This window comes from Cervus canadensis, chromosome 21 (genome assembly GCF_019320065.1).
Source record: "Cervus canadensis isolate Bull #8, Minnesota chromosome 21, ASM1932006v1, whole genome shotgun sequence".
Lineage (NCBI taxonomy): Eukaryota > Metazoa > Chordata > Mammalia > Artiodactyla > Cervidae > Cervus > Cervus canadensis.
In genome coordinates, this window is record NC_057406.1 from 51,609,914 (window position 1) to 51,634,857 (window position 24,944).

The 24,944-nt window shown below is 38.6% G+C and overlaps 1 protein-coding gene and 1 non-coding gene across 6 annotated transcripts; one reads left to right on the forward strand and one right to left on the reverse strand.

Annotated features, from left to right (window-relative positions):
• Positions 1–8,502: 8,502 nt before the first annotated feature.
• NFYB (nuclear transcription factor Y subunit beta) lies at positions 8,503–24,718 on the reverse strand. 5 transcript variants are annotated; one of them, XM_043440767.1, is made up of 9 exons: positions 24,585–24,718; positions 21,892–21,979; positions 19,034–19,169; positions 15,199–15,292; positions 13,667–13,797; positions 11,673–11,870; positions 10,332–10,413; positions 9,552–9,631; positions 8,503–8,952 (listed from the first exon to the last, which is right to left on the reverse strand). In XM_043440767.1, exons 4-9 carry the CDS (start codon positions 15,290–15,292, stop codon positions 8,920–8,922), a joined length of 618 nt encoding a protein of 205 aa, XP_043296702.1. In that variant the 5' UTR covers positions 19,034–19,169; positions 21,892–21,979; positions 24,585–24,718; the 3' UTR covers positions 8,503–8,919. The 5 variants fall into 5 exon arrangements, with proteins under 5 accessions (XP_043296702.1, XP_043296699.1, XP_043296701.1 ...); XM_043440764.1 differs by lacking the exon at positions 19,034–19,169; XM_043440766.1 differs by lacking the exons at positions 19,034–19,169; positions 24,585–24,718 and adding an exon at positions 23,747–23,790.
• On the forward strand, positions 16,098–16,169 carry TRNAE-UUC. The gene has a single exon. It is a non-coding gene; the product is annotated as a tRNA-Glu (tRNA).
• Positions 24,719–24,944: the final 226 nt, after the last annotated feature.

Consider the following 24,944-nt stretch of genomic DNA (forward strand, 5'->3'; position numbering starts at 1 on the left):
GTGGGCAGGGGTTTTGTCTCGTTTCATCTGATTTTGTCTAACACGTTCACAATGTCTGGATGCTTAATAAATATCTGAGGAATGAGTGAATCCTTGTACATGTCACCTGGTGTACATGTGCAAGAGTTCTTTAGGGCAGTTGTTTTCAGATATGGTCCAGGGACTCTTGAGGACCCTGACAGCCCTTCAGAGGGGAGTCTATGAAGGCAAAAAGATTTTTATAAGAGTGCTAAAACATTATTTGTCTGCTTCACTCTCATTTTTCACATTTAAATGTTTTCCGGATATGTGACGACATCACTCTGACAGCTTATCAAGGGTGTACCTGTATATTTTTGTTTTGAAAATGTCTATTTTAACTTCTAATATGGTAAATTTTGAAAAGTATAAGCCACATGAACAACAAGCTCTCTGAGGTCCTCAATAATTTTTAAGGCTGTATAGAGGTTCTGGAGTAAAAATTTGAGAACTGATGCTCCAGAAAGCAGGTTTTACTTAGTCATGCTGAACTGTTTTCTGCAGCATTTGTACCAGTTATGCTCCCACTGGCAGTGGTTGAGTGTCATTGCAAACGTTTAGATCTTAGCAAACACTTAATCTTGACTGTCTTTTATATTTGCCAGTTGATAGTATCTTACTGTGGGTTTAATTTGTGTTTCCCTGATTACTAATGAAATTGAATGTTTTTTCATATATAAACGTGTTTCCTCTTTGTGAAATATCTGTTCATGTCTTTTACCCATTTTTCTGTTGATGTCTTTTATTTCATTGATTTATACAATTTCCTTATATATTCTGAATCCCCGTCCTTTGTCATTTAAATATGTTGTATGTATTTTCTCCCAGTATATGTATTATCTTTTGTAATTGTATTGAACTTACTGATTAGCTTGGAGAAAATTGGTGTCTTTTCAATAATGAGTCTTCCCATCCAAAAACGTTGTGTATTTCTCCATTTTTAAAAAAAATATCTCTCAATAAACTTTAACTATTTTTCTCCATAAAGGCCTTCACATCTTATATTAGTTTTCTTTCTAGAGTTTTATGTATTTTTTAATGCTGTGGTAAATTTCTTAAAATTACACTTTCTAATCTAAGTGGTTCTTACTGATTATAGATATATTGTAGCTATGTGTTGATTTTGCATCCAGCAACCATGCTAAATTTTTATTAGTTCTTATAATGTAATTAGATATCTTTTGAGTTTTTTATATAATCACATCATCTGAAATGGTGGCAGTTTTCTTCCTTTTCTTGAACTTTCTCCCTTTAAAAAATTTTATTATATTCTGTACTTGCTAGGACCTGTAGTACGATGTTGAGAAGAACTGATGATGAACATCCTTGTCTCAGTCCCAGTTTAAAGTGAATGCTTTTAACATTTCAGTTGAGTATGTTTTTTTTTTTCCACGAATGACCTGTCCTCAGATTAAGGAGATCTTTTCTATTTCTAGTTTGCTAATAGTTTTATTTTTTAAAATATTTATTTATTTACCTTCGTCGAGTCTCTGTTGCAGCTTGAAGGATCTTCCTCGCCTCGTTCAAGATCTTATGCGGCACAGACTCTGTGGTGTGTGGGCTTAATTGCTCTGTGGCATGTGGGGTCTTAGTTCCCCAGTCAGGGATCAAACTCGCATCCCCTGCATTGCAAGGTGGATTCTTAAACCAGGGAGGTCCCCTGCTAATAGTTTAATATGAATGAATGTTGGATCTTATTGAATGCTTTTTTCTCATTTATTTAAAGGGATGAATTGTTTCAGTGTTACTGCATTAAATTGATGGTTGATTTTTTAATATTGAACCCATCTTTAATTCCTAGGATAAACCCAATTTGGTCCTGGTGTGTATGTGTGTTAATACATTGTTGGACTCAACTTGCAAATATTTTCTTTAGGATTTTTGCCTCTACTTTCATGAGTGAAATCAGCTTATTTTTCTCCTTTTATGTCCTGCATTGTCTGTTTTGGTGTTAAGGTTATACCAATCTTACTAAATGAGTTTTTCAACAGTCTGGAAGAGTTTAAATTGGAACTAGTCTTAAAGCCAGTGGTCATTAAGAGCATGTAAACTGTTGATTCGTTTCTTTGAGGGTTATAACATCATTAAGATTTATTATTTTCAAGTCAGTTTTATTAAATTTAATAAATTCTTCTAGTGATTTCTCCATTTCATCATAGCTTAAAACTTCTTGATATTGTTATCCATATTGCCTTTTTAGTTTCCACAGCATATGTAGTTATGACTGTTTTTCATTCCTGTTAATTTATGCCTTCTCATTTTTTTTTTTTTTCATCATTAATCCTTGAGAGGTTTGACTGGTTAACCCACTAGTCATTTTTAAAATGTATTTCCAAATGCTTGGGTGGGTTATAGTTGTCTTAATTTTTATATCTAATGTCATTTTGCCAGAGAATATGAGCTATAAGATCTGAAATTTGAGACTAGCTTTATGATTTGTGATCAGTCTTTATACATGTCCCATGTGTACATTGATGAGTGTATATTCCTCGGTTGAATATAGTGTCCATTAGATCAAATTTGTTAGTTGTGCTGTGCAGATCTTCTTTACTGATTTACCTTATACTTGATTTCTTATTTACTGAAGAGTCTCAAGATTTCATTATTAGCAGATTTCTCAGTTTCTCTTGAAGCTGTGTTTGCTTTTTCTTTGGGCTTTATTTTTAGATGCATGCATGAGTGCTTAGTCACTCAGTCGTATCTGACTCTTTGCAATCCCATGGACTATATGGGCTCCTCTGTCCATGGGGTTCTCCAGGCAAGAATACTGGAGTGGCTTGCCATTCCCTTCTCCAGGGGATCTTCCTAACCCAGGGATTGAACCCACATCTCTTATGTCTCCTGCATTGGCAAGCAGTTTCTTTACCACTTGCGCCACCTGGGAAGCCCAACTTAGACCTTTTCCATCTCCCTGGTGAATTGAATTTTTTATTTTATGTAGCGACTCTGTGAATGCTGTTGCTTTCATCTTTTTGTTGTTACCTTTACTTACTATAGCAATATTTTGATTAATCCAGGTATCTTAGATATTTCTTTAGCCTCACATTTTGATACACAAGACCACAGAAAACTTGGAATAGTTTGATACATTTACATCCACTGTGATTACAAATATAATTTGAATTTATTTCTATGTTTCTATTTTTATGCTCTCATCTTTTTAAAATTTTTGTCTACTTCTCCTTATCTTTCATTTTTTCCCCTCCTGTTTTTTAATTATTATATTTTTATGAGTTCTATTTGTTTTACAAATGTACTTGTTCTTTTTCTATATAATCTTTTGCTCCTTATTCTTATTTTCCATGCTTCTATTCCTTTATATCAATACATCATTCATTTTTCTTGTGTTGATACCAATATTCATTGTGGGTGAGTGTACTGTCTGTTGTATAAATTGTCATTTTTCATTTATGGTGCCATTTCCCCTTGTTTTGTGATATCTGAAACTTGTTTTCCTTGGAAAAAATAGGAATTACAAGAAATATGGACTGAAATTGAGATCTCCAGGAGAATTTGTCTGTTCTGCCAAACACCTAGGGGCCACTGAGACCGATTTCAATTATGGCCTTGAAGGTTCTCTGATTTCAGATCACAAACCTTGAGGGCTCACCAGTGATGATGAATTGGAGGGTGGTAGTGATTTAGCCCCCTGCCACCCAGCACCAAACAGCCAGGTTCCTCCTGCCCGCTTCTCAAGTCGTAGCTCAGCCAGATTCTGGCCTGAGTGAGCCTCAGGCTTTACATCTAGTCCCCTAGCTACTGGTAGCTTCCAGTCTCCAGAGTTTAACAGAACTCTCATGGCAAAGGCGGGCTTTTGTGCTAGCTTTCCTTACAGGTTTCCTGTTTGCACTTCAGTTTTGGCATTTTGCAGATGCCTTCTACTTTCATGCCAAGTCAGTGATAAACATTTTTTTTTAATATATTATTTAATACTACTTTAGATTGTTTCTTACATTTTTTCAGCATTTGGTTTTTTAAAGCAGGGGTTATTGAAGGTATCTAGACTGCCTTACTCTCAGAAAGGAAGTAGAAATTAAAATTTGCTTTCCTTTGCTCTAATATAAGTAGGAAATATAATAGGTTGTAGTCTATTCAGAATTACAGGATGCTTTGTTCTCTCCATTGTACTGTCCTGTGAGATAGCACTTTTATGGTATAGAATTGTATAGAAAACAGTTGTTTTAGTCACACTCTACCTCCACAGTAAAGAATGGCTCTGCCAGTTCCTTAAATGGCTATTAGCCCCAATATTACTTTTGTTGATTAGTGATTGCTTTGGTCTGGAAAAAAGGATTCAGTTTCTTATAAAACTAATATTGGGCATTATATATGCATGAATGGGCCTTTGACATACCTGTCCTGGCTGAAAGGCACTATCTGTTATGACTCGTCTGTTCCTAGCAACTTGTTTTCAACCAATTTATTGTTTAGTAGCTAAGTTGTATCCAATTCTTTTTGCGACCCTCTGGACTATAGCCCAGGAGGCTTCTCTGTACATGGGATTTCCTAGGCAAGAATACTGGAATGGATTTCCATTTCCTTCTCCAGGGGATCTTCCCGACCCAGGGGTCAAATCCGCATTTCCTTCTTGGCATGCGGATTCTTTACCACTGAGCCACCGATTACCCAATGCTTAAAGGTTCAGGACTGTCTTTTCAGATGTGCTTTGAAACTGAGCCCTGGAAAAGAGGTGTAAAAGTAAGACACAAAATTGTTACCATTTGCACTTAAGGGTACACTCAAGGAAGACCTAAATTATGCCTTTTTAAAAGAGGCAAAAACTTATGCTGTCATGTCAGTTTTTTTAATCTATTTTATTTTTTTGGAAGATGGAGCATTACCTACTAACTTGTAATTTCTGCCCCTGAAACCAATACATAGCCATTAGGTCTCTATAGACACGGCCAGCACTTACTTTACTGACTTTATTTGGGAAGCTTGGTGGCATTAAACTTGGCAAAGGAGTTCTTCCAGTACACTGCCTTGCACTGGTGTCTATTTGATGTGCAGTGCAAAAGGAAATTGTCTTTGGAGTAAGGTCAGGGAAAGCTGTAACTGTATTAATAGGCAAGCTTCTATCTCAAAATGTGACACCCAGAAGCCAGCGATATGAATCTATCCTAGTGCTGTCTGTGGTCCATGATTTGAAAGGATTCTGCCTTCTGGTTTTGAAATTCTTAAAATCAGGTATATAAAGCAGCACAGTCTTGAAAGAAACATCCAGGAGTCTATAGCAGGCAGCATATCAGCTATTACAATCCAGTCTTGGGTGGCGCTCTTTTCTGTGATGATTAGTACAGTTTTTACAAGAGTTTTAAAGGCTTTCCTGATGAAGTTTAAACTAAGATCTGAAAGATGAGTAGGCCTTAGGCAGAGGAAGAGAAAGAGTGTTCTAAACAGAGGGAAGTTGATGTGTTTAAAGCCATGGCAGGGTGGTGGGAAGGATCAAGGAACAGGGCACAAGGAGTCAGCGGGCCAGGATGGCAGAAGAGAATGAGGCAAGAGGAAGCTCAGCTTGGTGAAATTAAGCAAAGTAGCATTTCCAGCTCTGAAAGAAAGTGTCAATTAAAACTGAGTATTTGTTAGACAGTATAGATACAGCCCTTTGAGAAACAAAGTTAGTAGAGTTCTATTTTTTTTTTTTTTTAAGAGTTCTATTTTTTACTCAAGAGCACATTGTATGACTTATAAGTTTAATGCTATATATGTATATGTAAATTATTACATAAACTAATATATAAATAGTCAAATTCAGAGAGACCAAAAATATACATTTAAAATTGACTGGCTTTGGGAATTCCCTGGCAGTGTTTAGGACTTGGTGCTTTCACTGCCAGGGGCCTGGGCCTTATCCCTGGTTGGGAAACTAAGATCCTGCAAGCCGTGTGTATGGCCAAAAATATAATAAATTAAAAAAAAAATTTTTTTTCAGTAAAATAGACTAGGCTTTTGGTAGAAATCTCATCCAATAACATTTAAGTGACTCAGAAGCATAATTTACTACATAAATCAACAAATAATTGTCTTGTTTTAGACAGCTTATAAGAGAAAATTTATTTTCCAAGAAAATTTTACACTGCAAGATTTCATTCTTGGTGAATGGTAGAAACTATTTAAAAACACTTTTTAAAAAATTTTCATCCCTATTTGATACTGCTGTGAAATCCTTTTAGTTGGGCCTTCATAATAGCTGTGTTCAATTAGCATTATTGAAGGTCAAGTGGTATTCCTGTGACCCAGTAAGGCAATCCAGAAAACTTGAAGAAAGGAAAATACTGCATAGGCAGTATACAGTAAGAGGAAAAGAAATACAAATAACTTAAAACATCATCATACCCAAGCATATGACACTAGGAAGGTAGCATTAAAAAAACTCTAGAGCATCTCCATTATGAGGTAGTGAGGGTATATAGAAGCTACTTAAGTCCTTTCTTCTATGACTTAGTCACTGATACCCATGTCTCTCTCAGATACTCATAAAGCAGTATGTACACAATTATTTAAAAAACTCACTTGTAGGTTAATGTAAGGGCTTATGTGGGCTTCCCTGGTGGCTCAGACGGTAAAGAAGCTGCCTGCAGTGCAGGAGACTGGGGTTCAGCCGCTGGGTTGGGAAAATCCCCTGGAGAAGGAGCTTATTATATACTTCAGAAGTTCCAGGGAGGGAGAAAACATGACATTCAATTACATGCAACATAGCCAGGTGAGCAGGCAGTACTGTCTCTCACATGCATCAGAGCGGACTATGGACCTGACACATGCAGATGGCCAATGTTCTTTCAGAGTCTGAAGCCCGTATAACCCAAAGTTGACCAACTTTAACTTCTCAAGTTTCGGTACTAATAGTGAATTATTAAATTTAGAATTTCGTTTTGGTATATATTGATGTAAATTTTAAAGTTGTTTAATTCCTTTTTTATCTTGATTCTTAAACAGCCCAAACTTTAAACTTTATAGAGAAAGAAGCTGATAACCAAAGATCAAGTGCTTTTATCAGTTATATAACGACATACTGCCTGGATCAAATAGAAGATATTTCAAAAATACAATTATATATGCATCAAAAGCCTTAATTTTGCATATCTATTAAACCAACAATTCTGCTAAAAGAATTAACTTGAAGAAAACAGTCATGGATGTACACAAGATTCAGTGAAGTGTTGTTTATAACTGAAAAGATGTATATAGTCAAAATGTCCAACAGAAGATTAAATAAATTATGTTTCAGCTATACAACAGAATAATAAAGAAATTAAAGTAGAAGACTTACGTAATGACCTGGGAAAGATGTTCACAATATATTGTTAAGTGAAAAAAGCATGTTACAAAACAGTATGCAAGTATGAGCCCATTTTATAAAAATATACATATTTAGCAAAGTAAAAGGACAAATATTTACCAAAATATTAACATTGGTTACTTTTAACATTGTAGGATGATGGTTGATTTTGCTTAGCCACACTTTTTTGCCTATTTGAATTTTCTGTAATGAAGATTATTCTTTAAATGGGAAGGTAAAGAGGGAGTTATTAACTTCAGATTATCCCAGCTGTGCCCTCAGAAGCTCCTTCTGGCAAAGAAAATGTTTCTCTCCAGCCCATATCTGGGAAATTGCTTCTCCCTTGTAAATCTGAGTGTCTTTCCAAGATGACAGTCACTCAAAGTGTCTTTTAGGCAAACTATACAAGAGCAATTGTTGATTAAAAAATTATCACCAAAAGGAACAGGTGAGAAAATACAAATCTCCTCACTTTAAAAAAGCAACAACCCAAGTGCAGTGCTATTAAATTATACAAAGTTACATTATGTAAATTTAGTTTATTGCAAAGATCAAGACAGCACACTAGAAGTTGGCAGCTTCTCTTTCATACCATTGGCAGCACTCACTCTGCTCTTCATTTCATTCACTCACCCATGCAAAAAAGGTCTGTACACACACAATGATGTCTGACATTTCTTGGTTCCCACGGTATAATAGGAAACTTAACATTTCAATTAAAAAGGTAAAATGAGGACATTTACCATCAGACTAAAATTCCTCTTCTGGAAGAGGGTATCATGTAGTATTTGAAGATATGCTTTGGAAAAATCATACACAAAATGAAAGGGGCACCATTTCAAGAGCACTAGGACTACAGTAAACTTATGAATCCCAACACTCATAATAATGTAACTTGGAAACAAATCTTGTCTTACCAAAAGCTCCGAGAAACTAAAACTGTCTTACCAGGCACAAGGAACAGTGTAAACACTGTTAATGGGCACCAAGTTGAATAGGGCAGACAATATTTGCTTCTGCATTCACACTTAATCTCTCAATTACTTCTAAAAAAAAATGGTACTGTTTAAGCTATGAATGTTTTACAAAAAAAGTTAATTTTTAATAAATATGGCAAATGCTAAAAATCTAGCTAGGTTATCATGCAAGATATTATATAACCAAGACAAACTCAAATTTATAATAAAGGCAACTTGCATTCAAAATGAACTCTACCCTTATATTTTATTAAAAGGGCAAACATCATGAATTAACCCAGCTGCTTACTTGAATTACAAAAGTAACATGATTCAATATGAAAATAAGAAACTGTCTACAAATCTCTGACAGTAATAAATTGCAATATACAATGCATACAGGAGTCATACAGAGCAACAAACTCTCGTACAAAACAAAAATATTTTAATACCTTTAAAATCCAAATTTTTCTTTAAAATCATTCATGAAAAAGATTCTCAAGTCAGAATTAACACCTCAATTAGTCAAGCATTGGGAAGCTACATTACAGCTATTTAATATACAAAGAGACATCTTTTCACCAATCAGTTCCTTCTAATGTCTCTGTTCCAGAATCTGTATACAGACTTGGTTCTCTATACTCTCCGTTCCACCATTTCTTCAGATCATGAAAACTGAATTTGTTGAACGCCAGAAATCTAAGATTTGAAAATTTAAATTGGGCATAATTAAAGAAAAAATAGTTTAAAAGTAGCATGTCTGCTATAACGTTCAAAGAATAAAAACAGAAGGCAATGAAATGTAAGACTAGTTCCCACCCCAAATCTCCATTCTACTTAAGGGAGCTACTTCAATAATCTCTTGTATATCTTTACAGAAATCTATGTGAATACACACATTCCCTCAATATCCACAGTGGACTGGTTCCAGAATGCCCTGTGGATGCCAAAACGCACAGATGCTCAAGTCCTTTAGTCAGCTTTCAGTATTCATGGGTTCTGCACCTGCAAATTCCATCTGCGGATTCAACCAACGACGGACTGGAGACGGCATATGATCCACAGCTGGTTGAATCCATGGTGTGGAACCCGTGGATATGAAGGACAGGCTAAGTGAACATCTGTGTACATATCTGTAACCATAAGAAAATACTATACACAGTTATATATTTTGAGAAAACAATTTTTAACAACCCTCTTTATCCAGTTCTTAATAATTATGTTGACGTTAACTACCTGTGATTAAAAAAAAAGTGAATATAATTTAAGTAATTTAAAATACAGAGAAAGTACGGTACCTGTTGATATGATGTTGTGTAAACCATAACATTTTGTTGCTGACCATCTGCAGTTATTAAGCCAGCTGGTAACTGGTTAGCTAGAAGACAAACAAACAAACAAATACTAAAGTAGGTAAAGAAGTGTATCTGCTTTCTTGACCTGAATCTTAAGGCTGGGTGATTTTCCATTTAAAAAAAGTTTTCCCAAAAGCACATTTTTTCCTATAGCATTTTTCAATTTTCTGAGGTGTGCTTTCGCTAACTGCCCATGTGCATAAAAGATGGATTAAGTTTCTGATTCATAAATACACCTAAACTCTAGGCTTAGGCTTGGCTGAGAACAACACTTACATAACTAAGCAGTATGTATTTTAAATATGAGAAATATAAAATATATACATATAAATTTTACATGAGAAATACAGTCACCATAGACCTTTTATTTCACAAATGCCTAATGTCTCAATTTTTAAGAAACCTTCAGTTCAAATTTATTTAAATCACAAGATCTAATATTATAAACAATTCTCAATATTCCTATCTCATGAATCTTAAATAATAAATTAGGGACTATGGAAATCAGAACTATTGGTAAAAGATTATAATCTCTGCAGAATTAAAATTTATACACTTATCCCTCACAGACTTCAAATATAAGGGCACGAACTAGTAAGAGCTATTCAAAATAGTGCTATGTCAAAACACACAGTGCTAATATTCCAAAAGCTCCACTAAAGACATATCCTGTTAATCACCGCCAACAATTGAGTTGCACAAACGTATCATAACACTGCTTACTAAACGCCTCCTCTGTGAGCTCCTCGCTTAGTCCATCTGTAGCTGTGACTGCTCCACCGATTCCCTTCTCTCCTTTCATAGCCTGGGGAAGGAAACGAAAGTCATCACTGGTACTCAAAGCAGCAGCAGCAGCAACAAAAACCTGCTTCCTAAATGAGAATGCTTACTTAGTTCCTAGAATTAGAGGCTTCTATTACTATAAAACTGTTTATTAACACTTCTGGTTAATAACATATGGGGAGGTCCTTCAAAATGCTAACTGTTATATATGCAGTGGTCATCACAAGACAGTGTTAGTAATGACCTATAAAATCTAAAATATTTATAAGTAAAAAGTTATTCTAATTTGACACTACGTCAAAAGGAAAAGAAAAGTCTAATTACAGATGAAGTAGTCTGCAAAATATTATAAATGCTCAGCTTGCAAATCTACTACAAATGATCCCAGTATCATTTAACTATATACACATCTCTTGGCCAACTGGGCGGCACTGAGGCAGACAGTTGGGAGTTTAAAATTCCTAAATCAGGACTACAGTTTGGATCAAAGACCGCTTCAATGTCTGTCCACACTCAGGTTCTAGTAGTCTAATGATGCTGAAGATCTGGAAAAGTTCTGTAAAGAATTAACATATTCTCTTCCTACTCCAGTCATTTTGTACCGATATCACAAAGTTAATGGGATTCTAACACTGAAGACATTAAGAAAATATTTTGAAAGTAGTATGAATCTGACACCCAAGTTGGAGTATAGAATTTAAAAATATGCTGATCTTAATTCATTTTCACAAATTCATATCATAGGCAAAGAAAAACCAAACATAAGATGTAGAAAAATTTAATTAATATTAAAAAAGGATATAGTTATAGTTCCCTATCTTTTTATCTAAACGGCCCCAAGCTCTGAGATACTACCTCTTTTAAATTAGTAACAATAACAGCATGTGCTATTAATGACATTATTGACCATTCAGTATGTGCTAGGCCAAGGGATGTACATGGATTGTTTTACTCTATCTTCTCAGTAACTCGGTGAGGTAGGTCCTATTATTAGCCTCACTTTACAGACCAGGAAACCAAGGCCTAAAGTACTTAAATAGTCTGCCCAGGGTCACGGAGTTCAGCATCCAGGTGATGTAAATCCAGAGTCCATGCTCTCTTAGTTATTACATAACTATGCTGCCATTAGTAATAAACAAAGGGAAGAAGAAAGGACTTACTATTTAAATTCAGTAATATAAGTGATTACATACTTCTGAGAAATGATTCATATGTTTAAAAAGTTAAAGCAAATAGTGTACCTTATTTTCTTAAAAGCATAATGGGAGACACTTTACTTACCTCTCTGAACTTTTGAAGGTATAATTTCAAAGGTTCTACATAACTGTCGAAGCCTAAGGTAGACATGGCAAAAAGAATATCTTCTCCATTGATTGTCTTCCGTTTCTCTTGATGGCATCTTTCACTTGCTTCAGATGTTATAAAGCTGATGAACTCGCTTACACATTCTTGAACACATTCTTTGGCATCTTTTGCAATCTGAGGAGAAAAATCGAAGGTAAATCTGCAGGGAATATAATCACCACTTTCCTAACAAACTGCAAAAAATAAAAGGCTATTCAGAAGAATATAAATTTCAGTTAATGACTGTTAACCTTTAATATTTAAAAATATCTGCTGATAACACTGAATAATGTATGCTATCAAAATTCAAACCCCCAGAGTGAGACTGAAAACTCAAATACAAGGAGAGAGGCTTTGACAGCTATTCACAGAAAACAGAATTTAGGTATAAAAGCAACCACTAGATGACTCTATTACCCAATAAAGATGAAAATTCTTACTAACCAAGTGCCCAAGAAAATCAATCCTCTTATGTCTGGAGTGTATTGTGGGCTAGACTCAAGTCCTGCTTCTCTGCCCTGGCACTTCCACCAGTGAGGACACCAGAAAGTTTTTAAAAACAGATAAGTTTGTGTAAGGCTTACAAGGGAGTGAAATAATGACATCTAGTGACATTTTTATTAATAAAGACACACTTTGTCAGGAATGGGTTTTGAGTTTATGAAAAAGCCTACCAAAAGAAGCACACACCTGTCATCGAAAAGTAACAAGAGTTACTGCATAAATGCAGTCAAGCAAGATAATATAATGTGAGCTGTATACAGGACTTTAGATTTTCTAGCAGCTACGCTAAAAAAAAAAAAAACAAGATGAAATTAATTTTAATATATTTTGTTTAACCTAATAAATCCAAAATATTATCATTTAAACATAGAATCCATTTAAAAGTTGAAGTATACCTCAATAAAAAACATTTTAAAAATTGAGATATCTTTATCCTTTTTTTTCAAACTATGCCCTCAAAATCTGGGGCATGTTTTATATTTACAGCACATCTCAAGTCAGACCAGCCAACATTTCAAGTGCTCAGTGACCACAGGCGGCTAGTGGCCACCGCAGCCGGCGGCGTAGGCCTGCATAGACAGCAGTGAGCGGCAGTATGCCTCTTCCCCCTAACACAGGAGGACTGTTCAAACTGCAACATCTAGGCTTAAGTATATATTTTAATAATATACTTCCTTGTAAGCTTTATTACTTTCATAAGTATTTTCTAAGCTATAATAAAATGAGAGGGAACTTATTATGCAATGTAAAACAATATAAAAAGTGTGGACTTCAGACCAAGTGATAAGCAGAGTGACAGTAAGTTTTTAAAGCTGTTATAGGTTAACTATTTATATGGTTGTTTCTCTATGAGACAAAACAACTTAGAAACATCATGCCAAGGATTTCCCTGGTGGTCCACTGGTTCAGACTCTAGGCTTCTACCATAGGGGAATGGGTTCAAACCCTGGTGGGGAACTAAGATCTCACATGCCATAGGGCATGATCAAAAATAAATAAAAATGTAAAAATATCATGCCAGCTGAATTTAAATGTGTATTAACATTTACGATTATAGACAGAGTTTCCAGATATATAGACTTGGGCAGAATATCCATTAGTCCAACATGATCCAATTCTGATGCAACATTTTAGAAGTTACAACTTCACAGGCCCCAAACAATGTACCTATTTTTAAAACAATTCTTAATTCTGTTTTATCTCCTTCCAGCAAGTGGGGTAGGGGGAGCTTTGGGGGATATAAGAGAACTGAAATTGAACACTGCTCAGTAACCAAGTGTGTACACTGAACTAAGTATTCTGCTGAAAGGCTGAATGACTGAAACCAATAGCTACCTACATTCATGAACTATGTGTACATGTAGTTTTACTTTCCCCCTCTTCACCCCTGAAAAATAAAACTTATTTAAATTTCTCCTCTGCATTACCTTTCCCGTTTGCGGTATGGCATTTTTCATTATCCTTGCAACGTTTGCAATTGGAAGGTATATATCTTGTTCTCTAAAACTTTCTTTTGAACCGTTCGTGTCTTCATGATCATTCATGCTGTCCTCAGTATCTAAAGAAAAACAACAGGTTTATAGGTTCTCATAATTTTTACTTTAAGATAGAGAAGACTACCTGAAACAATCTAGGATAAGTGACATTCTGATTCATCTCCTATTCAGGATTAAAATGGCAGGTCTTTACATAAGTTTCCCAGGGCCATAACTGAATAGCCTCATTAATTTCAAATCCACTGCCTAGAGTACTTTTATCCTCAACTCTGCCTACTAACTCTCCCAAAAGCTCAAATATGTCTCTCCTGCACTTTCAGAAGTGATTTCTCTTTCACAAAATATCACATGTGCTTCTTTGTCTCTTCTCTAACACATTTTGTAATTCTTATTTCTCATTCTCCTCTTAGCTTTTGGCTGAGCTTTATGTATGTATGTATGTATGAGCTTTGATCAGCTTTATGTTCTTCCATTTGGTATAGCAGCTTCAACAGAGCAGGCTGTTGAACAAATAAATATTTGTTACATAACTTAGCTATAACACATAAGAGACTGACCTGTGGCTCCATGCATATAGCTAGATTAAGAGGATGTATGTTTATCCAAAGCCAAGTTTATACAGAACAGAAAAACTGGACTTGAATATTACTGACCCAATTGCAGTATTACTAAGGTAGTAATGTTTTTTGAACAAAGCTATAGTGGTAATATAATGTTCTTACAAAAAGTAAATTTTCAAATTATATAGATTTAGATATAACTGAAGCGTTCACAGTACAAGTATCCTTTTATGATTAAATACAGTATCCTAAAAGTAAACTTCCCATTCTTTTGTATATGTTACATAAGAAAGGTACTTAAGTTGATTCAATTTATATTTTTATGTGTTTAAAATGATGTTACAAAATTAACTTGTTTGAATTGTTTAAAAATGAAGTAAATAATCAATTACCCACCCTCAACTACCTTCATCTTAGTATTTTTTAATTCTACTCATCAGAATGCCACAAAAGCAAATTATTTCTGACAGGCCAACATAATGCTGCCATTCTAATACATAGTTAATACTTGATATTGAATAAAAAATAAAACTACATCTGTTCATAAGTACTGGAAATATAACAGCTAGCACCCACCCACTAAAGAACTAGTTTATTCTATCAATTGAATAAGAATTTCCCATATATAATACTTAAGTAGGGAATCAGTAACAAATTAAAGAAACTGTACCAGCTTTAAAAAGGCATACGTTTACAAAATTCTTTTCTAAGACTCATCATTCTTTTGAAAACTATTTCTAATAAAAATAGGCAAGTACACCTTTTAGACAAACACTCAACTGTGACCAAAGATTTCAAATTTTCCCGTAAAGACAAAAGTAACCTAGAACATCACATCAATAAAATTTCCACTTTCTCATTTTTTCCTACTTGTGAATGTGTTTCTAATTGTGGCTTTCTTACCATCATGAGGCTGTATAACATAATGACTCCCTCCAATATAGTCTGCAGAAATCCCTAGTTGAGAAGCATCTGTGGTAGAACTGTCACCATCCATCTACAAGGAAAAAAAGCTTTTCAATAATCTTCAGTAAAACTTGTCTAAAAAACTACATAATAGATTCAGTGCTCATAAACTGTTATAGGATGAGTCAATTACATTTTCCATAGCTCTAAGCTACGGAATGTTTACTAAAAGAAACATTTACTAAAATGTTTACTAAAAGAAAACATTTCCACTTCTTGTTTTGGAAACGTTTTAATAATTTGCCAATGAGTCAAGATTCTCCTACCTACTTCCATAAGTGATAAGCCTACAAAGGAAATGAATCTAAAACACATGTCTTTCTTTTCAATTGCATAATCCTCAAATACCATACAGGCAAGCCTGACTTACAACCTAATTTATCCCTGGAATAACAAGAAGAGCCAAAATCAGCTTGTCAGTAAGTCACCTGGAAGTCACCTATATCCAGCATGTTCAGCTCTCCTGCTGAAGCCAGGTGTATTCCTACACAAGCATTTTTGCTCTTGCTGCAGACTTTCTTTGCTATCTCAGAAGTTCTACAGAGACAATGCCCTGGTTCAAACTACTGTTTGGTATAAGAAACATGGATTCCTTGCACAATTCTGTACCCATGCAGCCCAAAAGTACACCCACATTTTGAACAAGCTCATCACCTCTAACTGAAAGGTTAATTTTCTCTACCCCCCACCCCCTACTCCCAGACTTTTGACTTGTACAGAAAAAAAGAAAAGGAAGGGTCGGGGAGATTGGAGATCTGCATATAAAAATATGAAAGTGTTATAACCACAGACAAAAATGAGTGTTAAAATCAGTATTTTAAAAGAACCCTGGGAGTTCCCTGGTGGTCTACTGGTTAGGATTTAGCACTTTCACTGCTATGGCCCTGGTTCAATCCCTGGTCAGGGAACTGAGATTCCTCAAGCCATGCAGTGTGGCAAAATAAAGCTAAAAGAACCCTGCTTATTTATACGCACAGCTGAGTCCCTCTGCTGCTCATCTGAAACTACCACAACACTGCTGACTGGCTACATCCCAGTACAAAATAAAAAGTTCAAACAAAGCAAAATAAAAAAGAACCCTGCTTAATTTTGCTCAGAAGTAAAAGGAGAATCTGGAAAAAAAAAAGTGAAAACCATAAGCCCTGAACTGTCTCTATCCCAACATGGCAAATCCTGGAAGTCTTTCTGCTTTGCAAATAATACTATTGAAAACAATAAGGAACTGGCTATTTGTGGGTAGAAATTTTTTGAATGTATTATCTGAATAAAAAATTCCTAAATGTTTATCAAGGTCCATGACCTAGCACAAACTTGATGTTATTAACTGCAATATTTGAGTCCTTATGCAATACCTCTTTTCCATCTCTGTTGGATTTTTATCTATTAAATAATACTAAAACACCAGGCTAGTTTCCAAGCCTTCAACAACATGGCATTTGATGCATCTGGTGAGGGGCAGAAAAAAGAATTCACCTACTTTTAATAATTTGTAGAAGTACAGGGTACCTATTTATGATGCTTCTTAGTGCCCTCTAAGAGGAGGTAAACAACAGTCAGTGAGCTTGGATTTAGACTCTCACTGATCCCTGAAAACAAGCATCCTTACCAGTTAAATGTATTTCTATATAAAATGGAAATAATTTCACCTTCCCCATCTTAAAACAGCTAATATATGCCTGATATATTACCCAAATATAAAATGCTATTTTGATCCTAAAGTGCTAAAAAGATACTAGGAGAATAGCCTTTAATAGGCATGATGATGGACTTATTACCCATGAAAAAGTTCAATTAGGATAGCTATGAATTGACTGGTTTTTACAATGCCCTAGAGGAGATCATTGGAAAAGACCCTGATGCTGGGAGGGATTGGGGGCAGGAGGAGAAGGGGACAACAGAGGATGAGATGGCTGGATGGCATCACCGACTTGATGGGCATGAGTTTGAGGAAACTCTGGGAGTTGGTGATGGACAGGGAGGCCTGGCGTGCTGCAATTCATGGGGTCGCAAAGAGTCGGACACGACTGAGCGTCTGAACTGAACTGAAGGGAGATCAAGGTACCAGAGCCAGGATCAAAGTGGTTGTTTAAGAGTGTACAACTGGAAACACATCCAGTTTGATTTTTTAGGAAGGTGGGGGGATGAAGCAGTAACAAATCTTTTGCTAAATCAATGTCTACAAGATAGCCTGGGTTTTTTAATTAGCTGATGAGCAAGACTCTTGAAATAACGATGGTCTAGGAGATTAATTAATTTACAAATACAATGTAAAAAAGTATTAAAGGCAAAAAGTTTAAGTCACATTATCTTGTCCTGAACTGGAATTAGCAGCAAGATTATCACTAGAACTAATAGCATTAGCTTCTAAACCTCAGTCTTCTAAAAAATATTCCTACAAGTGTTTCAGAGTTGTTAGAATTACAAAAAGAACAGAAACCTGCTGAGGACGGACCTTGGCCCACAGTGTACTTAGCAGAAGTCAGGTCTCGCCGCCCCTCCTTTGAAGATGAGCACACGTCAGCCGCTTAGCTGTGTGTGGCTTTGGTTCTGCAAGCCTCAGCTTTTCTGTCACTTCACCACTCCTGTCTTCCTCGCCTCTATTTTTCTACCATTAAAATCCTGCCTGATACTTTAATCCCAGTGTTCATCCATCTTCCTGAATCTGATTTACCCTATTCCCTATTCTGTAAGCCAGAAATTAAGTGTTCCATCTTGGAATCCCCAAGGCTTGGAAATTCCACATATTAGCCTCGTCTTTGATGCCTATAATATGCTAGCTATTCTCTTATTTATACATATAAAAAATGAGGGGGGTAACTTGCTAGATACATCCCAAAAGTTTTTTCCAGTTCTAAAACTTCCTATCAAAATTTCAAAATAGTTTGTACAGCATAAGTCAGTGAACAAATATTTACCAAGTAAGCACCTAGTATTTATCAGGTCTGTACCATGTGCTGCCAACCTCACAGGTCAACAACAAAGACCAGGTCTCTGTCCTGTCTTGTAGAGAAGACAAATATTACATAAACTGGGGGCAAGGGGAAGGGGTGGGGAGCGCAGTCCATTAGCATTTCCAAGGCACAGGCTCTGGAATCAGATCGTCTGATTTGAATTCCCTGCTAATAACTGGCAAGTGGGATGAGCATAGTACAATAAGAGTACTCAGTAAATGTTATATATAGCTATTAAATAATTATAAATCATTAACTAATTGCTAGCGCCCAATGCTAAGTAAAACAAAGATGTTTTATGATACACTTTTGCAGCTGACTCCATAAGGGACCTCAATCAAGGAAGGGCATCTTAAGAAGATGACATTTACACTGAGACTGAAAGATGAACAGCAATCAGGCAAACAAAGACAGGACAAGAATGTTCCAGGCAAAGGAAACTGAGGCACAGTCCTGGTGGCCTGGAATGAGCTAAGTAGTGGCTAGGTCAAGCAGTGCCTTGTGGACAAGAGTAAATCAAAATAGAGTTTTAACAGAAGAATGCCAGCCCAATTTCTTTTAAAAAGATCACTCTGGTTACAGTCCCGCATAGACAGTTAACTGGAAGAGGAGCAAGAATGGGGTCAGAAGACCCATAAGAACCATTTGCTGCGTTTAGGGCAAGAGTTCAGGCAAGAGGACGAACTTTCCCAGTACTGACAGGAAGCAGCGCTGGAGAGCAGCAGCAGAGACTGCAGAGCTTCTCACTGGTAAAATCCCCAGACTCGGGCTGACTGAGGAGGAGCTGGAGGAAAGGCCAAGGAGAGCGCTGGGGTTCTTACAGCTAGCGAGACGGATGGCTTTCCCTGGAGAATGCACAAGGACAGGGGAGAGCTGGGCGATGCCGAGAGCCCAGCTGAGGCTGGTGGCCAGGCGCGTCTAGTGGAGCCGCTAGGTCCAGCTGTGATACTTACAGGCCTGGTAAGAACAGAGAAGCTAAAGTGGTGGATTCCATCCAGACAGCAAACAGGAAAGGGCTACTGGTAAGAATGATCAATCATTAGATCCAAGGGAACTGGGAAATACCAACAAGGAGTCAAATCCCATTAAATTAAGTATCCTAAGTATTTAGTTGAACTGATAATATCGTTCTCTAAAATATTAAGTGCAATAAATGGCCGGCTGATTAAGTAGTAAATTTTATTCTGTAATTTTTTGATGTGGCAGTATTTTAACTATACTAATAATCTGTTGCACAAATGCATAAATAGTGCCCTTTTTAATATGTTTAACACTTACTGAACACTTTCTAAATATCTTATGCAATGTTCATGACCCAATGAAACAGGTGAGAAAACAGAGGTTATATGAGGCTAATGACTTGCCAAAGGTGGCACCCTATATGGGAGTGAAGTCTGGAGTCTCATATGCCAAGTACTGTACAGTTATTTGTTCTTGATAGGTTTTCAAATAGTCCTTAAGCCTATATCTTTAATTTGCCCCCTCTAAATTCTGAGTCTACTGACTGTATACTGAAAACATTCAAAGATACTCCTCAAGCAAAGACAATATTAACTTTCCCATTTTCAAAAGGAAGTTACTATGAAAAGTGAAGTACTGTATAAAAAGCACTTAGCAAAATGCATGATACACAGTAAGAACTCAACAAATGTAACCTAGTGTTATTACTGTCTCTTCAAATACAGTTCTCATCTTCTTCCCAGGCATAAGTCTTTTCTCTTTCACACAACCCCTTTCACTGGTTCTCTGGATCAATTCCTTATCTCTTTGTAGATAAGGAATAATATAATGATTCCTCATCTCTGATACCAGCTTCTTCATTCTTCTTTAAACATTCTTAATCTCCCTCATTAAACGCATTGAAGGACACAGACACCTACAGCCTTAATTCTGTTACACACTCTGGTTCAGTCTCATGCTGACAGTCCTTACACACCCTCTTCATTCCAACTGAAACTCCATAACATGTGCGTTTCCATTCCAACAGGATACTGAAACTGCTCACAAAAGTTGCCAGAGATTTTGCCTTCAACCTACTTGACTATTCTTTATAGTGCTGGCCTCTGCTAATCCCACATTTATGCTTGGAATTCTCCCTTCATTTCCAAAGCAGTATTCTTCCCCCCATGCCCCATCCCGCTTAACTGTTAGTTTTAACCATCATTTTCTCTTTCTTCCCTTACTTTCTTAATAAACTCATTACATATCACTTCTATGCTCATAAATCCTACATCTACAACCATATCGTGACTGCCACTCATGCAAGCCAGGCCTGTAGGATATGTTTGATTATCCCGCCACTGGAAACTTAAGATACTGGAAAATGAAATTCACCTTCCCCATCCCTTGCAGGGAGGTAGTGGAGGGGAGCTCTTTTTGAACTCTTCCATTAAGAACAATGCCATCTCTCTGCTCCTCCAGGCTAATTCTACAGTGTCATCTTAGGTTCTTCCATCTCCTCCGAGCTCTACCTAACCAGTGACCTCTTTTTAAATGTTTCCTGGCCCTTCCTTTTCTCCTTCCACTAGATGACAATCCAACCTACTTGGGTACATAATGTTTTAAGACTAATCTTGCTGAAACATTGTTTTTATAACTCTCGAACCTATGATGGTTCTAAAAGTCTTCCACGTCAAATCCAAACCTAGTTTTCATGGCTTTACATGAGTGATTCCATTGTTAAACCTAACTAAACTAAACCAGTTGAAAACTGGTTTTCAACTCTCTTCAGGGCTAAAAAAACCTTATTTAGGGATCACCAGGTACAGTTCTTTTGTTTAAGGAGTGAGGTAATCCTGTCTCAAGGAAGCTGTGACACACCTCATGTCACAGACATAGTAGTATCTGATTCAAAAGTAAAGTACTCAGACAGGCCAAGTGGTATCTCTTCACTAGATTATCCTGTGAGATCCCCACCCGCACCATGCAGATCCACTTCCCTGCCACCAACAGAAGTCATTCAGCCCTGCCTTCAGGGTTCAACTTCTGGTGACAGTATCCAACCCTACTCACCCTTCAAGGCTCAGCTCCAGCCCTACAAGTTCCTTCTGTGACATTCCCAACTACCCAGCCCACCACACCTCTCCTCTTTTCACCTGCGCTACCCTGAGAACCAGCATTTTCTGTTCCACACATAACTTGCCTCTAAATATTCAATTTGACTAAAGCCCTACCAGCTAAACAGCCACCTGAGAGGGGACAACTTTTAACCCTGCAGCCCAGAGGAAATATTTAATACATGCAGGTCACTGAGAAGGAAGCACCAGGAATGGGGAGAGGTACTACCTGGCCTGGAAAGGCACTCATTTTAGCAGGAATCTCCAGTATACTGCTGCTGCTGCTAAGTCACTTCAGTCGTGTCTGACTCTGTGCGACCCCACAGACGGCAGCCCACCAGGCTCCCCCCGTCCCTGGGATTCTCCAGGCAAGAATAGTGGAGTGGGTTGCCATTTCCTTCTCCAATGCATGAAAGTGCAAAGTGAAAGTGAAGTCGCTCAGTCGTGTCCGACTTGTAGCGACCCCATGGACTGCACCCTGCCAGGCTCCTCCGTCCATGGGATTTTCCAGGCAAGAGCGGGGTTGCTATTGCCTTCTCCACAGTATAAACCAGTTATAATTTTGTTTTCAGTTAATTACAGTTCAAATCTAATTAACAACCAGAATGATAAAACATACTTACTGTCGTGAAATACGCTGAGAACCGTGTTGTCAGTGGTACTTAAGAACACCTGCCTAAAAAAGGTGTCTAATCTCTGCCCAATTTCAACCTAGAAGATAAACATCTATTAGTAGTTTAAAAAAAAAAAAAAGGCATAGCCCATAGGCTTTCCTCCTAGTAAAATTTTTAAAGGCATGTATAATTTTACCTGCTATTATTTAATGTAACATATGGCAATAAAATGATGCAAAATGCAAGCACCCAATAAATGTTTGTTAAATTGGAAGATATATTTTGGAAAACTTACAAAAAAGTTAATGCCACTGGGGAGAGATATTGCTTTTCCAACATATATTTAGTCATGTTCATCATAAATATTCATCACAACACACCAAATTATATAATATGCAAGAGACCAAAGGAAAAAAAAAAAACCACATCACGTATCTAAACTATTTAAAATACCAACACCCAGACTTATCAACTTAATTTTTTGTAAGGGTTTTCTTTGTTTTAGAGTGAGAGTTAGGGTCCAAAAGCTCAAAGGGGAAACAAATTTATCTCAGAATGTAATGCTTTTAAATATCTCATATTATAGTGAGAAGATGAATGTTGCCCAGAGAACAGCAAAATCAATTAAGACCTTTATTTATCATTTTAAGGCACCACCATTTTGGACTAAAATTGCATCTGGAAAGCACTTCATTCTCACTGTAAGGCATAAATAGCTGAATAAACTGGCATCAATTACAATGTTACAATCTCCTTTTCTCATTTGCTTTTCCTTTTCTCAAGTAAAACAACTAAATGGAGAGTAGGGGGAACAAAAATATACCCTTTCAGTGTTAATTTTTAAAGGATTAAAAAATATGGATATGCATTCAAGCATGAAATCTAGTAAATAGCAGAAAAAATTGTAAACCACTGAACTGAATTTTAAAATGCCATTACAAGGGTCTAGGCAGCAAGACTGGCTGGCACTGTCTACTCTGCTATAATCTTAAAAGCAATTTCTAATTTCTTTTCAGATAACGTCCTCTTTCTAACCCATAGTTGCCCGGAAAATTCCTTCCTTGTAGCTTTAAGTGTTATTTTTCAAAGGGTGTCTGGAGGGGGGGGTGGGGTGGAGAATCTTCAGAATACTTAAAATGTAGGAGCTGTATGCATTTATGTATTTTGCTGGGGGAGGGGGTGCACACCTCACTACAATCGCTCACCCAAATAGTTGAGTCAGTATATATTTAGACTTGGTATATTAAAAACACTATGACCGCATATGGTATATATTTTCTTAAAGGCAGGTTATGATATATGTGAAAGCTCAAGGGAATGCATACATCTGTTTAATGTTTAAAGAAATGCAAATTTGTATCCAAGAAAAGCAGCAGACTCTTCCTCCACCCTCCAGTCTCTGGCATCAAGACCCGAGTTTTGCATCAATGCAATCCCTAAATTAAACTACAGGAGCAGTGTAAGGAAGGAATAATTGCCTTTTGAGGTATTGGGGTTAAACTTTTTACTTGACAAATAAAATTCCTATTTGTTAATGCCACTTACATTGATCAGGTTACCTCATCACTTCATATTGTTGATTAGTTTCCGTATCAGAGAGCGGAAACCATCCCAGCAATTCGTGGCACGAACCGTAGAGTCCATGCAGGTTAAGCGGGATGCTATTCTTTTTCTTTTTTTTAAGTCATACATTACCTAACCTTGCTTAAATCATCTCATTAAAGTACTCTGGGCAAGATTACGACTTGTGGGTGCTCAGTAATTCTTTGTTCTCGGAGACTACTACTCTTAAGGCCCGGCACATCCTCCCCGCCTCCCACCCAAGATTAAAACCTTAGCCCAATCCGGAAAGCTTCCTTCCCACCTTCGGGGCAAGACCAGGGACCGCAAGCCGCCAGATGGCTGCATTCTTTACGCGTAAACCAGACTGCGGGGAAACCAAATCCATTCCTTCCTCCCGGGGACCTGGCTTCCTCCCCCACGAAGGTGAGCGGGCTGGCCCCGGCCCCCCGGCCCGCCCGGCCAACCTGTCAGTCCCGCCCGCGCCGCGCGGGCTACCCTGGCGCGCATCCCCCCGACTCGCCCGGCCCAGGCCCGGGCCCGCGCCCAACGCCCGCCGCCTGCCCGCCGCGCGGCGCCCGGGGTGCCGGGGCAGCAGACAAAGCGGCCCGGCCCCGCCGTGCCCCCGCGGGCGGGCGGACAGGCAGAAGAGGGGCGCCCCCGGGAACCTCCGCGAGGGGGCCAGGCCGGGGGTGGGGGCAGGATCGCGGCCGGGGGTCTGGGCCGCGTCCCCCGCCCCCACGGCCGGCTCTCCGCACAAAATGGAGCCGGTCGGGACGCCGCCGAGAGCGGGCCCGACGGTGACCCGGTGCCCCCTCCTCGGCTTCGGGCCCGGAGCTCGGCGGCGGCTAGCAGGAGGCGGCCTGGCCCGCGTCCCGCCGCTCCTCGGCCCGGCGCACAAAGAGCCGAGGAGCGGCCCCGCGCCCGCTCCCCGGCCGGGCCCGCAGCGGGGCAGGCCTCGCAGGCGCCCGCCCGGCCCCGGCCCCGGCCCAGGCGGGAGGGCGGGCGGGCAGAAGGGAGGCGAGTGCCCCCGGCCGCGGCGGCGTTGGCGGCGGGGACGGCGCCGGGAGGAGACGGACATTTCATTCGAGCTAAAGTGGAGTCGGTTTAGGAGCGATCATTGGCCGAAGCGAGACACAAACCTCCAATGCAGCCCTGGTTGGCTCCCGTCTCCAATCGGCTGTTTGGTTGGACAGAAAATGGCTGCGAAGGAACCAGTCCCAGCGCGGAGCTCCGCTTCCAGGACTCGGCCTCCCCTCCCTCCGCCGCGGGCCGCTTCCCTCGGCGCGACACCCTCCCTCCGCGCCTCCCGCGCGCCCTCCCGGCACGGCCACGCCCCGGCCCCGGCCCCGCCTCCGACCCCGCCCCGCGCGCCGGCGGCCGGAGCTCCGCCAGCCTGCAGAGCCGGCTGCAGGCTGCGGCGGGCGGGTCCTGCGGGGCTGCCCGAGCCGGCCAGTGGTCTCCTCGTTCGGCTGAGGCTTCCAGGGACTAGGGCCCGAGCG

What these genes read in the sequence shown, in the direction of transcription:
- NFYB (XM_043440764.1), bottom strand. Translation starts at nt 15,292, where the DNA reads ATGGATGGTGACAGTTCTACCACAGATGCTTCTCAACTAGGGATTTCT. An exon ending in TGTTATACAGCCTCATGATG is followed by an intron (nt 13,798 to 15,198) that starts GTAAGAAAGCCA and finishes GTTTTTCTTTAG; the next exon opens with ATACTGAGGACAGCATGAAT. An exon ending in GCTCACAGAGGAGGCGTTTA is followed by an intron (nt 9,632 to 10,331) that starts GTAAGCAGTGTT and finishes TTTGTCTTCTAG; the next exon opens with CTAACCAGTTACCAGCTGGC.